At 47.2% G+C, this 17,252-nt stretch overlaps 1 protein-coding gene across 1 annotated transcript; it reads right to left on the reverse strand.

Moving 5' to 3' along the window:
• Window positions 1-1,030: 1,030 nt before the first annotated feature.
• NABP1 (nucleic acid binding protein 1) lies at window positions 1,031-16,751 on the reverse strand. Its single transcript, XM_033168987.1, has 6 exons — window positions 16,447-16,751; window positions 15,890-16,028; window positions 6,425-6,496; window positions 3,419-3,494; window positions 2,842-2,911; window positions 1,031-1,567 (listed from the first exon to the last, which is right to left on the reverse strand). The coding sequence occupies exons 1-6, from the start codon at window positions 16,535-16,537 to the stop codon at window positions 1,371-1,373; spliced, it is 645 nt and encodes a 214-aa protein (XP_033024878.1). The 5' UTR covers window positions 16,538-16,751; the 3' UTR covers window positions 1,031-1,370.
• Window positions 16,752-17,252: the final 501 nt, after the last annotated feature.

A 17,252-nucleotide genomic window follows, 5' to 3' on the forward strand; every position in this document is an offset into this window, starting at 1 on the left:
GAGGTATTAGCTCTAGAAGCAGAAAGCGTTACGTGTGCAAATTGGCCCTTGAGAATCGCGAGGGCGGCTCTCGCAAGAAAAGCAGGCGTCGGAACGAATCGTATACACGGGTTTCGTTTCGGCTCTTCGCTCCGAACACACTTTGCACCGTCTGAAACCATCAGCAGGACACAGCGGTAAAACACTCCCTGGGCTGCAAGGGTGAGGTTGAATCCACCCCCCCACACACACTAGATACACACACTTGTGGGACGGAGGGCTCCAAAAAGAAAACCCAGTGTGTCAAGAAGAACAGCTCAAGCCAGATTTCTGCCTGGCATACTGTTTCTCTGCGTATGGGGATTCCCTTCCTCTTTCTCCCCGCACTGCTCTCAACAGAATAAACTTGAAATCGCCATCCGTCACTGGGGTTGGGGGGGTGGGGAACCACATTGGCAGGGCTGACAATAAATGGCCGATTTATGCAGTTTGCAGAACCGAGTGGCAAATAATCTCTGAGAAGCTGTGCTTTATGAAAGTCGTATCCCTACTGGATCTTCAGGTGCCACCGCAGCTTCCATGAAGGTCCGTTACAAGCCATCCAAGAGGTACATTGAGAATTTCATTTTTTTTTCTCATGCAGCAGGGCCTACAGAACTTAAGGAGGTGCGTTTTGCATTCCTGGAGGGAATCTGGGGTTTTAGAATCGGTCCTGGAGAAGCAGCAGGCGTAGTTTGGCACGAGAAGGTTGGCCTCCTCTAGTCGAATGCAGCCACCATCACTTACCCCACCCCACTGGGGTGGATGGGGGGGGGGACACCAGCCACCTTTTTTACGATAACATTGGGCAGATCGTCTCCACTTCTCACAGGGCAATTTTAACTCACACAGGTTAAACAGAGCAGCTGCCCCTTGTTCCATCCGCCAGCCTCCATTAGCCGCGATGGGAGTTGGGTCAGGACAGCAGAAAGACGATATTAACACACCTTAAGGCTGGGCAGTTCAAAATTAACCGGAAAGAGGAAAAGGAAGGAGAAAAGAAGAAAAAAAAAACAAGCATTCAACCACGCTCAAGGTTTGTTTTGGAAATCAACATCTGATGCACAACAAGGAATCCCAATTTCGAACTACGAGCCTTATTTTAAGACAATTTTCCTTGTATCAGCAGCTTCACTGGGTTTTTCAGCCTGGGGGGGGGGAGGATGGCGAAGAGAGAGAAAGGTGTGTGGCGGGGAGGAAATCCTCTTCTCCGGACGACAGAAGGTAGAGAACTAGTAGACCAAACTCCCCCCTCCCCCCCCACACACAGTTAACCATAAATAAAAGTGCAATTAAGTGTTCAAGTAGGGCGTATATAGAGTTTAGGCGGACAAGTGAGTCATTTGGCCGGGTCATCTTTTTGAGGCTCTGCGGGGATCCCTCCCGTTACTCATTGTGCTTTGTGGGGGGCGCGCGTGATTGGACGGCACTGAAGGAGGGGCGGGTCCCCGCCCGCCGACCCTCCCAGTACCTGCATAGGAGGAGGAGGCGGCATGATTATAAGCAGATGATACTCCGCTCAGCTCAGGTCCTGCCGGCAAACCATTTCCTGCAAAAGCAAATAAGAAGAATAAAAGACAACACAGAGACACAAGACATTCTAAGCTGCAGCTCCTTGGTCCAGGCGACCATGTGTATGAAGCTGTCCTCTCTCACAATTTGCTGAGCGTTACGAGGTTGAGGTGAGCTGGGAAGGCAAGGCACCTGCAGAGACCACAAAGTCCCTAACAGCAGCTTGCTTTGTCATGCACGCACATGCCAACAGTAACCAACGGCAAGGAGAAAACAAGGGAAGACATGTGTTTTGGTGTCTTAGCAGCAGCAGGAGCAATGGGAGCATCTTCTCCCAGCTCTGTATAAACCCCCGATATAGCAAAATGCACCAGGTTGCTGCTGAAACCTGCACAGCGCACCTTTCTCTTCAACTGTAACTACAAGCCAAAGCCTGCCTTCGGGGATCATTTATTTTGCAAGTAAACTTCTTGTTACTTTTAAGGAAAGACTGTTGTGTCTTTTATTCTTTTGAAAGGGATCAAATGGGGACTTACCAGGGACAATCCAATCTGGGCAAGCCAGACTGGATTGCTTAACTAAAGAGATGCAAACAAATATGCAAACTAGCTTCCTGTTGTATAAGGGGAATGTGCTCTGCTACTTGACTCGCTAGCATGAGTGAGGAAGGGAAATAGTTGGTCAATATAGTCTCTCCTACTATCCACAACAACCCCACAACCCCCATGTAGCAGCTTCTCCACACCCTACCTGCTGTTTCCTCCTTCCTGCTTGGGAGTATGATCTCCCAAGAAGCAAGAGAAACACAATGGGTAGTTGGGGGAACCAGACCTTCCTGTCCCAATATTGCCTGATAACTCACCCTTCCCAATCACCAGGTGCCCTTTAAGCCACAACCTGAGCAGGAAGGTTGTTACAGGCCCAACTGTGCCTGAGTGAGGAGTCAGAGGGGGGGTGGCGTTACCCCACGGCTCAACTACTTTCCTTCTGAATCCAGTTTGGATGTCAACGCTAAACCAGCGTTTTAACATTACAAGAATAAGCACGCTTGAGCGTGAGGAACGAACACACTTCCATCTTCTGGCACGGCCAGGAGAGACAGGAAGCATCCGGTTTCTGGTTTAAGCCCGAACCAGCTTAAAACTGGTTTCGAATGTGGTTTGTGGAAACCTGCAGAAATCGAACAATAGGCTTCCGACCTTTGTTCCCGTAAACCATAGTCTAAACCTGCCGCCGCCGCAGGTGTTCCTGAACCTTCGTTTCCAAGACAGAAACTTTATTATTATTATTTTACAACACACACTCACTTACCAGTAGGCCCAAAAGTACAAGAACTCAGATTAGTTGATGGAAGGGAATTGTTACTCTGCTCACCCTGTGCCTTTAAAAGGAATGGAGAGAGAGAGAGAAAGAGAGAGAGAGAGAGAGAGAGAGAGAGAGAGAGAGAGAGAGATTAAGACAACCATGGTACAGAAAGAACTGTGGGGGCTTGGAGAAAAGCAGTACAGTGGTACCTCGGGTTACAGACACTTCAGGTTACAGACTCCGCTAACCCAGAAGTAGTACCCTCAGGTCAAGAACTTTACCTCAGGATGAGAACAGAAATTGCGCCGCGGCAACGGGAGGCCCCATTAGCTAAAGTGGTACCTCAGGTTAAGAACAGTTTCAGGTTAAGAACAGACCTCCAGAACAAATTAAGTTCTTAACCAGAGGTACCACTGTATCCACGAGACGCCCCAAACATAAGCTAATTCTTGTTCCTCTTGTCCTTTTAAGATGCTCCTCTCCTCCCACAGGAGTAACCCACTCCTGTATAAGCCACACTGTTAAGGGTTTGTCTGCACCTCAGTTGTGGACATGTTACAATGCTGCACAAGACTGCACATACCACTTTGCTGGGCTGCCCAGGGGGATCCGAGCTGGGCTCACTGAAGTTGGGCACTTCCGAGTACACCATGCAGAACCTGCAAAGAAAAACAAGCTCGTGAGACGGAGTGTGGAGATCTCTTTCCTCAGCTCTCCTCATCCCACTTCCTTTCCAGGGACAAGTGCATGCCTTGTTTTAAATTCCAGAGACACCACCCCCCCTCTTCCCTCAATAAGGGCATTAGCACCAGATGCTTGACCCCCCCCCACCCCACCCCCATCCCAGAAACTAGACCCGGAGTTATGAACAAGCCCCAGCTCTACACATGGTCCACTTGGAAGTCTATCCTATCGATTCCGACGGAACTTGCGCCCAAATAGGTTGAAGCTCCGAGCAGGCGTAAAAGTTGTCCCCGCTGCTTCCTTTGCAAGACCGCAAGTCACAGCAGATGGGTCATGCTTAACAGTCTATTCGTCTTCATAAAGGACACACGGCAAATATTCCGCTCATCGCCATAAAAGATACACAGCTGCAAACACAGAGGAGCTAGTCCTGCTGAATTAAAGAGCAGCTTGCATCGAAATGAAGAACGCCTAGGATCAGACCAGGCAGAAGGTGTCAGTGGCAAGAACTGATCGCAGAAGTTTAAAAAAACCAGGAAGGCCTAAGAACGCCAAATCCATAACGAAGGCCGCAATCCTGTACAGTGGAACCTCGACTTACATACGCCTCGTCTCGCGGATGTTCCAAGTTGCATCCGCGGCAAACCCGGAAGTAAACGGCGGGTTTGCTGCGATTCGCGCATGCGTGGAAGCGGATTCTGCCAACTGTGCGTGCACAGAAGCGGCTGCCGCCGTCTGCACATGTGCAAAAGAGCACTACTGCCAAATGCGCATGGGCACTAGACGCCTCTTCTCGCGTCCCGTTTCAACCAGCGGACGGACCTCCAGAATGGATTGTGTCCGTAAACGGAGGTTCCGCTGTACTGCTAAGTTCCAACAAAATCAAATGCCGCAAACCAACAGTTGTTCCGCATTGCAGTGCACCGTGCTATAAAGGTAGGGCCCAATGTGGAACCAGACAGGCAATCCTGAAGCATTTTCTCAATCTGGAGAAAATTTAGCTCCAGGGCTGTTGAGTGGCATTCGTCACCATCAGAAACACCTTGCAGGCCTAAGCTAAAGGAACCACAGGCGTCAAAACAGAACCAACCGTGACTCCCGATTATTGTTCGTTCGACGCACCTTATTCTATTGTTCAAATAATTCCGGCTGCACAAGCAACACTCCACATTAACTACCGGGTGCAATCCACCTATGTCGGAGCACAGCTCCCACTAGCAGAGCCATTTGGACCGGGAATGATGGGATTTACAGTCCCAAACAGTTAAGGTGGCACCACGTTGAAGACTGAAGTAGCCGCACTCAAGTCAGCTACATTCCGAATCCTACACTAATCCTCCCCAATCTCAAAATGATATCACTCAGGATGACGAAAAGCATATTCTTATTTTTTATTCTTGCAGTAATTTAATTTGAGATTAAAACATTCCAACGTCGTTCAAATTAAGAGGCGATGGGGCAATAATTTTATGCAGTGATGGGAAATAGATTTATTTCCTGAGTAGACTATCCCCCCCCCCCGACATTCCGATTTTGGGAAACACTCCCAATATAGCAGAAGCTAATACATCAGTCATAGGCAAACTCAGCCCTCCAGGTGTTTTGGGACTACAACTCCCATCGTCCCTGACCACTGGTTGTGTTAGCTAGGGGTGTAGTCCCAAAACATCTGGAGGGCCGAGTTTGCCTATGCCTGTAATACATTATGAAAATGGCCTCAATTATGAATAATCAGATATCGCTTTCGGCAGATCAGACCACAGACACGGCCACACGTAGCCTTAGACAGACGACGTCTAACTTTCTGTGGGAAAGAGCCACAGCCCAGTGTCAGAACATCTGCTGGGCACGTAGAATGCCAAAGGTTTAATCCTTGGTGTTTCTAGGGAGAGCTGCCACAGACCCCTGCCTTGAAACCCTGGGGAGCCAGCCAATCAGAGTGGATAATACTGAGCTAGTAAATGGACCAATGGCCTGGCTCCCCAGCATAAGGCAGGTTCCTACATCCTCCTCCTACAGCTGTAAGGGTTTCACAACATTCCTCCGCGTTTCGGCCTCCTAAATGAACACCGCAGGCGTCGGCGGGGGGGTGGGGTGGGGAATAAAGGAAGTTGCGACTATGCAATGGAGCGTTATTCCGCAATGGCCCACCCACACAAGTACAGGCGCCCAGCCAAATGGGCCCCAAAGAGACACATTCCAGCTTGCCAACAATGCCCAGCTCTCCGCTTCCAAACTTTCCATTACCGGTCTCGACAGACCGCCTGGTCACGACAGATGCATATGCTCGAAAACAGCAAACCAGCAGCATTTGCCCGCGACATCTTAAGACCGCCATCATTACGACCCCAGAGACACTTGCTCGACGGAAGGGGGAAATTTACCTTTACACCCCTAGAGAGGCTGGCTCCCGCAGGAAAAGACTGGAGCTCATTACCAGAGCCAGAATGTAGAAGCTCGCACTGCGGCTGCCTCTACCGTACCTAGCCTGTGGATTAAATAGAGGACTTCAGTTTTCGGCGCTGCAAGTCCTTGAAAACGACAATGCGTTAACCCACAACAAAGGAGACAGCTTTGGCGGCTGAACACTTACCTGTCGGCAGGTGTACTTAAGTCAAGGCATTCAGGCCAGATGGACGCATGGCTGGGCAAGCCGTCTGTTACATAAGCAATCACAGGCAGGGTTCCCCACACGCTTGCCGGGAAAAATAATACTGAGATCGAGGAAAGCCAAACTGATCGGGAAGAAGGCTCTTTTTTGGCAGAGAGCACTTTGCTAAACCCCAGAAAGCAACGGCAGGTTGGGCAGGCGCTTGCAAGGCGGCATTTGATACCTACCGCTCCAGCCCGCGAAGCGCAAGGCTTCGAGAGCAACCGAGCGTCCGTGCAAATGCGAGATACTCACTCCCCGATTTTCTGGAGCTCGCCTCCCCTTCCGGTGTAAAGCGTGAGACATCCTTTCCACAGAGACGCGTACCTAGCCAAGAGAAACGCCAGAAGTGTTAGAAAGCACCGGGAGGGGAAATTTAATTATTATTATTTTTGTGTGCTTTATTGTCGTTATAAATATCCATCCTTTTGCAATCATTTACATAGTTTAACACATTTTACATATTATCCATTTCATATGTTCTATTTTCAAATGCTAATAAAGTATTCAAATACATAGTTGTGAGTCTTCTTCTTCTTCTTCTTTTTTATCCCTCATATATAATTTGTACGAAGCTGTTTAATTGCATATTTCTACATCGACAATATCATACTAATACTATAAACAATATATAAACAGTATAATGAGAGAAAAATAATAAATAAATAAATAAACAAACCTAGGTTATTTACATAAATCTAGGTTATATACATGACCCAAACCTAAATTTAATACTTACATCACTAATAAATAAAAAGACTTCCTATCTTTCCTGATGTGTGTTCCTTTTCTGCTTGTGAAAGTACTTAACATTTTTCTTTTATCCTTTATTTATATCCAAAACCTTCTACAATCCCAAACACAGCTTCATTTTCTAACACTCAGTGTTTTTTCTCCAGGATCATTCAAAGGCCGCCACAGACTTTACACCATTGTCAATTCCTTGCAGGGAGGGAAAATTTAATTAAATGTCCAGGCTTGACCAGGGTTTGAGGGTATTTTTGGAGGGGAAGGGGTTAGGTTAAGCACATCATCCTCTCAGAAAAAAATCCAATGGGAAAGTGGACCACACACACCACCAAAATCAACAGGACTTAAGTGTGCAGCATTCAGATTTCGCTAACCTTAAGTGTGCAGCTTTCACATTTCGCCAGCAAAGCAGCTTCTGGCCATCTCTTTACTCACAGGCCATTTCTTTCTTTCCTTTTTGAAAGTTTTTATTTGATTTTACAGATATAAACTTACAACAGAACCAAATACATATCCAGATAGAGAGATTTCAGACTGTCCTCCCTTTATATAGAGTCCATGTCGTATAGACATGCTATAGCAGCGATCGCTCAGAGATTGGGGGATATCGCCAGACACGAGGATTATAGCCCGGGTGAAACCTGGGATGTTTCTGGGGGAGCAAGTGTATCGGGCGGCACCAACCCGTTACCTTGCGGGTATCCACTATGTGGAATACCGCAGACTTCTCACTGCGTCCAGACTGAACGTTCTTGACTCGGCAGTTTTGAGGGGAAGATTTAGAGGAGTTCCATATGGTCAGATAACTTGCCATTGTGCTTTAGGAGAGGTAGAATCCACAGAACACATTCTACTGAGTTGTCCCTTTTATAACGATTTAAGGCAATATCTCATAGCCCCAGATCTATCCCAGTTTAGTTTTCGATCAAGAGAAAGGCAGGTAGCATATCTGCTGGATAAGCCCACTGGGAAAACAGCCTTATCTGTGGCTAAATTCCACTTCCTGGTGCTCAAGTGTCGGAAGCGTGAAATCGAATTCCTTGATGTGGGTTATTTGTGTATTCTTCTGATGTTTTCTTTTTTTTGTTGTATAATTTTGTATTGAGAAATGTTTCTTCTGACTATCGGTCGAATAAAGGATATGTATGTATGTATGTATGTATGTATGTAGAGAGATTTCTCTCAATCTCATATCTCCTCCCCCCATCCCCTCCATGGGTCCTACTGTCAACATTTTCAACTGCCTATTATTTCATAGTCTATATTTTATCTCTCTCCATATTGTCCATAGTATTTGTTACATTACAAGTTGGATTAAAATCCTGCTAATGTTTTCATCTGCTTATCTCCAGAGCCTAGGGCTTGCCGATCAGAAGGTTGGCGGTTCGAATCCCCGCGACGGGGTGAGCTCCTGTTGTTCAGTCCCTGCTCCTGCCAACCTAGCAGTTCGAAAGCACATCAAAGTGCAAGTAGATAAATAGGTACTGCTCTGGCGGGAAGGTAAACAGCATTTCCGTGCACTGCTCTGGTTCGCCAGAAGCAGCTTAGTCATGACCCGAAAGCTGTACGCCGGATCCCTCGGCCAGTAACGCGAGATGAGCGCCGCAACCCCAGAGTCGTCCACAACTGGACCTAATGGTCAGGGGTCCCTTTACCGTTATCTCCTAAGTAAATTATAATTTTATCCCCATTCTCTCTTGGAGTTTTTGTACTCACAGGTAATTTCTTAGTCAGGTGCTCAAACCTTTATTGGCCTACGTACAAGATTCTAGTAGGCTTCAACACAAACAAACAAACAACCCAATCATTACAAAACAGCAACACTGCACCTAACATTTAAGTTAGTGTTGTATAGCAGAAACCTGGCCGCTAACATTAGGAAAGTCATCTTGCATTCGTCTGAATTCCACTCCCAACCAACCTAGATCGAATTGTCTGATACCAGACAGAGGCAGTACAAAAGAACATGCGCAATGGGTGACAAAAAGAGGGGCAAGATAAATTGACTATATTGAATTGGCTAGATTGACGGAAGCCATTAGGGGTCAGCCCAAGCAAAAATTTCAAAAAGAATGGGGGAAATATAGAGAATACCTGAAAAAGCAGTGCCCTCAAATTAATACTTGGGACTTGTTTCAATTTAACTTCTGTAAAATAAATCATGGTATAAAAGCTAAAAATAGAAAGAAAAAGGGGTAATAATGAACTAAGAAGGAGACAGTTTACCAAAAACGAAAAGAGAACCATGTTGAGGATGAAGGAAGTCAATTGAAAAAAAAGAAGAATTGAAATTATACACACATACACACATACACACACAAACACACACACTGCTGAATATTTTATCTGTGTAAGTTTGCGTATATTATGTTTTATTTGTATTTCATTGTTTTTTGTTCTTTGTTTTCGATTTGTGTGTATGTGAGTGTGCGTATGTGTTGTAAAACAAACTTAATAAAATAAAAAATAAATGAAATGAAATGAAATGAAAAATAAAAAAGAACATGCGCAACTGGTTCCATTTGTCTCTGTCCACAGGGACATCGCCTCTCCCTGAGTGGCGTTTCGCTTCTTAGTCCATTCATGCGCCCAAAGTGACGCAACTCTGTCTCAGAGGTTTCCTGGTGCCAAACTAAGTTATGTCGTTACTACAGTGGTTGGGTTTCAAGCACTCTCTCTCGCTCGAGGACTCATCCATTCATCCAATGGGGTGCCCCACGGAATCAGACCACCTAACAGAGCTTTCCACTTCCCGCGATAGCCAACCAGGTGCCTGCTGGGAAGACCTTAAGCAGGACATGGGATTCCCCAATGAGATTCAGATGCATGGTGTATCTGATTCTGGAGCTAACATGTTGCCCATCATGACTGGTAGCTATTGATGGACTGTTCCTCCCCTATCTTGCGTAATCCCTTTTAGTACAGCTACTGCTAGTATGACAATACTTGCAGCATCCATGCTTTCTCCTGGAAAGCCATTAAAGAAAAAATTGTTTCCTTCACTTTAGAACAGGCATGTCCAAAGTTCGTTTTGGGGGCCTAACCCTGGGGTAAAATCCTAAAATAATAAAAAATAAAAACCTCAACAACTTCTGTATAGCCAAAGGTTTTGCACAGTTGTGAGGGCTAGAGGGCTAAAGCTCCAATTCAGGTGAAGTGTGGCACATTTAAGTGCCACGGCAATCGGTGGGACTTAAGTCGGCCGCAAGTAATTGCTCCCACTGGTCTCAATGGGATGTCCGCATGACCAGCTTTTAACTGAGTCGGGAGCCATTTGCAACAACACACCCAAGCGTTCTGCTGAAGCGCCTCATGTGACTTGCAAGATCGTTCACTTTCATTGCTACATTCTCCGAGCGTGTGTACGATTTGTCCCTCTCTCGCACATTTACATAGATGTACAAAACACGAAAAGAGCACAAATCAAACATTGTCAAATGGGGACTTGAGACACCGCTGGGGTATAGAAACAAGAAAGCTTCCATTTAGTGTAAGCCCAACAAAAGACATCCTTTGGCAGAATTCCCTATCTCCCACAAGTAAATCCTTTATACGTAGTGAATATTTGCCCGCAAGGATGAAAGTTTGTTTGGATTCACATGCACGACCTTCAAACTTTGGTTTTTAACCAGCGATCAACTGTTTTTCCTTTTCTTTCTTTTTGCCAAACGCAAAAGAGAGCGACGACTAAACAGGGTTCCCCAAACTTGGGTCTCCAGCTGTTTTGAGACTACAACTCCCATCATCCCTCGCTAGCAGGACCATTGGTCAGGGATGATGGGAACTGTAGTCCAAAAACAGCTGGAGACCCAAGTTTGGGGAACCCTGAACCAAACGATGCGAGAGAAAATGACATTTGGATTTTCACACTGCACTAAAACTACTTTTCCCCACAGCAAGTTGGGAGACCCGCTCAGTTACAGTTTGGCTCTTAAAAGATCATCAACAAAGGAATTTTTTTGTTTATAAAGCTAGTAAAGGGACCTGTTCCTGAGGCTCGGCAATAAACCACTAGTTAAACCACAGAGTCTAGGGCTTGCCGATCAGAAGGTCGGTGATTCGAATCCCTGCCACGGGGTGAGCTCCCGTTGCTTGGTCCCAGCTCCTGCCCACCTAGCAGTTCGAAAGCACGTCAAAGTGCAAGTAGATAAATAGGGACCGCTCCAGCGGGAAGGTAAATGGCGTTTCCGTGCGCTGCTCTGGTTCGCCAGAAAGCGGCTTTGTCATGCTGGCCACATGACCCGGAAGCGGTCTGCGGACAAACGCCGGCTCCCTCGGCCTATAGAGCGAGATGAGCGTCGCAACCCCAGAGTCGGACACGACTGGACCTGATGGTCAGGGGTCCCTTTACCTTTACCTTTAGGCATCCAAGATACTGCCTGCCTCTCTGCCACTAGTGTTTCTAAGGCTGTCACACAGACTGCTGGCACAAGTGGTATACGTTTTATCCGTGTCCAAACAAGTAAGCCAGCCACTCTATGTTAGCTCCACCCGTCAGTCACATATTAGTTCTGCCAAGATGACGCAAATGGAAAGTGACCTTAACACTGCATTTTGTGCCAAGTTGTAACCTGAAGAGATTACAAATGAGCCTAGGGGTGAAATCCAGTGGCATTTGCATGCAATATAGGCAATCGGGAACTCTCCAAATGGCGTTAAATAAGCAGCCATTGTTGTATTTTGCACTGAAACCAATAATTAAAGTTCTTGCTCGCCTGGCTAGCATGCAACACTGACCCACGGTTTATGGAACTATGGCTTAGTGTAGTGAGCAAACCCTGCGCAGCAACTTAACTGTGGTTTGTTTATTGCCAACAAACCATGGTCTGAAGCCATGGGTTGCTGCTGACATTAAAAAAACAACAACCTTGGTTTGTTTTAACTACGGCTTGGTGCTATGCCATGAACCCAGCACCCTTCTTTAACCATGGTCTCTTTTGCCATCGCAGCACAAATGCTCACCAACCTACAAAGGCATAAGGAGCTGGGAAATAAACCAAACTTTGGATAATCAAGCCATGGTTTGGCTGGTCGCTTGTGGGACAACTCGTGGTGATCTTACGGTTTGCAAAACAACCCATGGTTTAACATTATGTACCAAGTGGGCCACTGCCAGTTACTTTTTTGTGTTTGTCACATTTGTATCTAAGCCTTCTCCCAAGTGAGAGGTTGTCATTTTGTCTCCAGGAGACGCCTGTGAGCTAGGTGTGGTTTTAGGCAGGGAATAATTTGGCCCACGGTCACTCAACGAACTTTACCGTTGATCACAGGTCAGCCCAGTCTAATTCCAACAAACAATATTCGCTCACCATCCTAGCAGTACGTGTGGCCTCGGAGACATTGCTTGCCCTCTGCCATTGTTATCATACACCTCATGAATCCAAGGGAAAAGGAACCGTTAAAGGAGGATATTTTAGCTTCTTTGATTGGCTTTCAGGTGAGTAAGGGAATCTGCCAGTAAGGAGGGAGAAGTTATGGCCCCAAAGAGGTTTTTAATGTTTAATGTTTTACTATGTTTTTGTATGTAGGCTACTGTAAGCCATCCAGAGTGACTGGGAGAAAATTAACAGTAATAATAATAATAATAATAATAATAATAATAATAATAATAATACTTTTGCACAGACTGAATTGTAGCTCACAATGGGAATTCTATGACTCTGGAACACATCCCATTTCACTCTTTTAAGAAATGATTACGCTTTCCTTTAAGATCAAACTATAGACTTTTGCAAAGAGGGTGTTGCTTTCACAGACAACGCTCGGTGTTTACCGTTTCAACATCATTCACAATAAAAAAACCTATCGATTTGAAGTACTTTTGCATGTTCAAAGCAGATTACAAACATTATCTCAGTAATCCTTTAAAACCTGCCTGCAAGGTAGGTCATAGAACACAGGCAACGTGACCTCCTTTGCTGGAACCAAGAAAGCTCTTGCACACAAAATACAGGCAGGATTTTCTCACTCTCTCAGAAATAGGGCAGAAAAGGCCACCACCACGTCTGAAACCTTCAAAATATTAAACCAAAAGCAACTGATCAACCTTCTGTGAGTTACACTTTTGGTTTTTAATTACGTTTTAAAAAGCAATTTGACATGGCAATCCCAGAGATCCACCAGCGTTCCTCCGGACTGCGTTTGTCACATAAAAATATAGCACGCTTGTAATAGAAGCAGATGCTTTTACTACTGCTTCTCTTCATGCTAAAGAAAGCCAACCTCTTCACTGTGCACGGTGAGAGCTCATCGAAAGAGGAGGCAGAAACAGCTGGTTGCTTCTTTTAAAATTACATTACGTTGAACCCTCGGTTCCCCTAACAGATCAGATTTCAAAGCAGCATACAATGCCATGCTGGCGTTCGTGACTTGTTAAGGCTTGTGCAAGCAAGCCCAGCTACTGCTTCAAATATCCAAAAGGAACAGATCCACAGATCCTATTCTGCTAGGGAAACAAGGAAGAGGCTGGGGATAGCTGGCCTTGATATTTCAACCGTGTAACAAGCCACATATTGGGCCACTTAACACACTTTAAGTGTGCACCTATAAAAAAACAATCCTGAAGAATGACTAGGACTGTGGTTTGCTTCCCGGGAAATCTGTGCTCCTGCCTCGTCATGTGACCAGGGGTATAACCCAACCTAGCGCCTGCATGACACCAGAGGTGAATTGTGTGCATGTCCTACAGGTATGGCACACACACAATTTTGATGGGTGAAGTGTTTGGAAGCAGATCCCTGTGGGCTGCGGAAACACTAGGTGCTACCAACAGCAAAACCGCATGAATGAGTTGGAATGTTGCAGCGTTGATTTTTATAATAATGGAAAAAAACGGGGCCTGGGGGACAAGAAGGTGTTTATTCAGCAGCTGCAAGTTGGGAGCGCAGTTTTTCTTCTGCGGAACTCCAAAACAGCCCCTACCCAAAGAAGTAATCTGGTTGAGAAGGGCGGGGGGGGGGGGGGGAGAGAGAAGAAAATTCCCCTGGCTCACACTGTGCCTCAAAGACTTCTCTCATCTCCATAGGACTTTTTAGCACGACACAAAGTGTGGGTTCAGCTATTATTGAACCCACTAAAATAAGCCAAATGACTCTTGGCCTATCCAGCTCAAAACAGAACAGACAGGAAAAGAGGGTGTCTCATTGCTTCCTTTAAGGAAAATAAGAAGCCATCAGCTTTTAAGAGATGACTCATTGACCAGTGTGGCCAAGGCTGCATCCTTGTGAGCCAAGCCGGATGTGACAGCAGCGAAACCCATCTGTTTAAATCCTGGATCTGCCCCCAATCACGTTCAAAGGAAGCGAGAGGCAAGGAGAACCGAGGAGTGGGCCCGCGAGAGGAGCCGAACCCTTCTTTGTCCCTTCTGCCTCCTGTCCCCCCTTGCTTCTTCCCACAGTGGTTCCCTCTAAATCTAGCATCTGTAGAGAGGCGAGCGAGTTTAGGAAAGGGGGCTGGAAACGACCCTTTTGCTTTAAAAGCTAGGCCCCGACAGAGGTCAGAGGTCAGAAGAAGAGCGCGCGCACACACTCTGCATGCAGGCCGCCCTAGCAGCACAGGTAAGCTGTCAAGTCAAACTGAAGGAGCGTCTCCACCCCCGTCGTCCACTGAGGTCCAGCGCCAAGGACCTTTTGGCAGTTCCCTCGCTGCAAGAAGTGAGGTTGCAGGGAAACAGGCAGAGGGCCTTCTCGGTAGTGGCGCCCGCCCTGTGGAAAGCCCTCCCATCAGATGTCAAGGGAAAAAAACAACTATCTGACTTTCAGAAGACATCTGAAGGCAGCCCTGTTTAATGAAGTTTTTAATGTTTGGTGTTTGATCATGCTTTTAATATTCTGTTGGGAGCCGCCTGGAGTGGCTGGGGAAACCCAGCCAGATGGGTGGAATATTATTATTATTATTATTATTATTATTATTATTATTACCACTGGGTTCATCCAACCTGGCATGGGCTCTCCGGGATTCCAGACAGAGAAAGAAGCACCTGCCTGGAGATTCTGGGGATTGAACCTGGGAGCACATACTCCGGAGCCCTTCCCTATTATCCCTAACATGTCCAGTTTATAGGGTCAGGTGGCAGGTGAGGAGGAAGATGCAGGAGACCCACTGCCAGTCAGAGGAGGCCAGGGTTGAAATCCCCACTTGGCCACAAAGCCCCTTGTTTTCTCCTGCCCCAGAGGCTAGGACTCAAACCAATGGATTCAAGTGGCTAGAAAGCGTAACGGGAGAGAATACGCAGTCTTTCCATTTGAACCCCTTGGTTTGGGTCCTAGCCTCCAGGGGTAGGAGAAAGCAAGGAGCTTGCTTACTTAACCCACTACGACGGCCGTGTACGGCCTAGTTAAGATTCCTGCATCGCATCTGAAGGCAAGTTTTTAATGTCTGATGTTTCATTCTGTCGGGAGCTGCCCAGAGTGGCTGGGGAAACCCAGCCCAGATGGGCGGGAGTATAAATAATAAATTTATTTTTTCCTTTCATTTTATTTTTATTATTGCAGGGGGTTGGACTAGATGACCCTCGGGGTCCCCTCCAACTCTACGACTCACTGGGGGACCAGTCACTGCCTCTCAGCTGAACCTACCTCGCAGGGTGTGGTTGTGGGGATTAAAGGAGCAGGGGGTAGAACAGTACTTGCGACACCTGGAGCTCCTTGGGGGAAATGGGTGGGGTTTAAAATGCAATAAATAATAATAATAATAATAATAATAAACGACCTGGGCAAAAGGCAACTTCCCTCTATATATTGAGGTACACACAGCAAGGAAAAATGAGCACCTCTGATCTGGCCCTGCGAGGTGTTGTTTTCTGCCTCCCCTTCCCCTCCTCCTGCTACACCGATTCTAAGAAAGGGAGAGGAAGCCCTAAGCGTTAACAGGAACACTGAGTCAGCCAGTTGCTTCAGCAACGAAACAAAAGAGAGGCTGAAGCCGCTCACTCACTCCGGCCTAACCCCACTGTCGGAAACACATACATACCCTTTGGTCAACCGGATAATATCTCCCGGCTGGATGAGACTGCCAAGTTCATCCCACACCGAGATGAGGATGCTGCCTGACTTGTCCGCTACTTTGCACGACCGCACTTCGTGCCCATCTTTGGTTTTGGTGACACGGCCTGCAAGGGAATATGGAAATGGGGGGGGGAGGGGGAAGCAGGGGAAGGGAGGAGAGAGAGAAAAAGAAAGGTTGGTTTGAGCAAAGGTCCTTCGAACAAGGGGACAACATCCTTTCGAAAAACGCAACTTTGCCCGGGCGCGAAATGACCTGCAGCTTTCGCCAAAGCCCAGGGAAGGAAGGAACCACTCTTCTGGAGCCTAAAAGTGGGTCTATTTAAGGGCAGATTAAGAGAAGGTGGACTCAAACTCTTTTCCCTGAAAAGAGGACACGTGTCAACTTCTCTCTCTCTCTCTCTCTCTCTCTCTCTCACACACACACACACACACACACATTTGCACACCTAGTGCCCGGGCCAAGGAAGTCGGGAAGTTAAAAACAAAACAAAAGCACGACAGTTCCAACGGGACCCCACTTACCGATCTCTAGCACAATAAAGATGACATTTAAATTTTTCAGTCCGGCCCTTATGTCTTTTATGAGGAGGTATGTTTCGTTTGCCATGCTCATGCTGCTTTGCTGCTTTTTCAGGAGGAAGGCACGGGCGCTGCTGGGGCAGTGTGAGCAAGACAAAGCACCCCTTAGCAGAGAGGGACACTTGGAAAACAGGGCAGGGGTGGCAGGAGCTTTGGCGGGGGGGGAGATTAGACGAGATCGGGTTTGACCAGCCCTTGGAGAAGGTTAACAGTAATGTGCAATATACTCTGGGGAGGTCGGGAGGGGGGGGGAGCGTGTTTATGAGGAAGAAAGGAGGCACCCACGGCGATCCCTCTTCCCTATAATTCCAAGCTCGCCTCTCCCTCTCTCAGCTGACCAGGCTGGACGGGTGAAGGGGGGAGCCGGGGCGCTGTGATTAAAACAGGCACGGGGCTTGGCTGCTGCTGCTGCTGCTGTCGCCGCCGCCCCTACTGGCGAACGAGAAAAGGCACCTTCGGTATAGGCTCCCTTCTCCTCCCCTCTGCAAGAAAATCGGGGCGCTCTTTTTCTCATATGACTATTATTGCACAACGAGTAAGGTGCTTCCTCCTCCTCCTCCTCCTCTCCAACCCCCCCAACTCGCCAGCTGCCCCGCACCCCAGCGCCACTTTCACACAAGCGCGCAAACACGCCACCTCGCCCCTCCAAGCGCGCTCGCTCCGTCTAAAAGAAGCATGTGCCGGCGCCGTCGTTTTATATCCAGCCGGGCCGGACCATTTCCTCCGATCGGGGGGGTGAGCGGGAAAGC

This window comes from Lacerta agilis, chromosome 1, assembly GCF_009819535.1.
Source record: "Lacerta agilis isolate rLacAgi1 chromosome 1, rLacAgi1.pri, whole genome shotgun sequence".
In the NCBI taxonomy this organism is placed as follows: Eukaryota; Metazoa; Chordata; class Lepidosauria; order Squamata; family Lacertidae; genus Lacerta; species Lacerta agilis.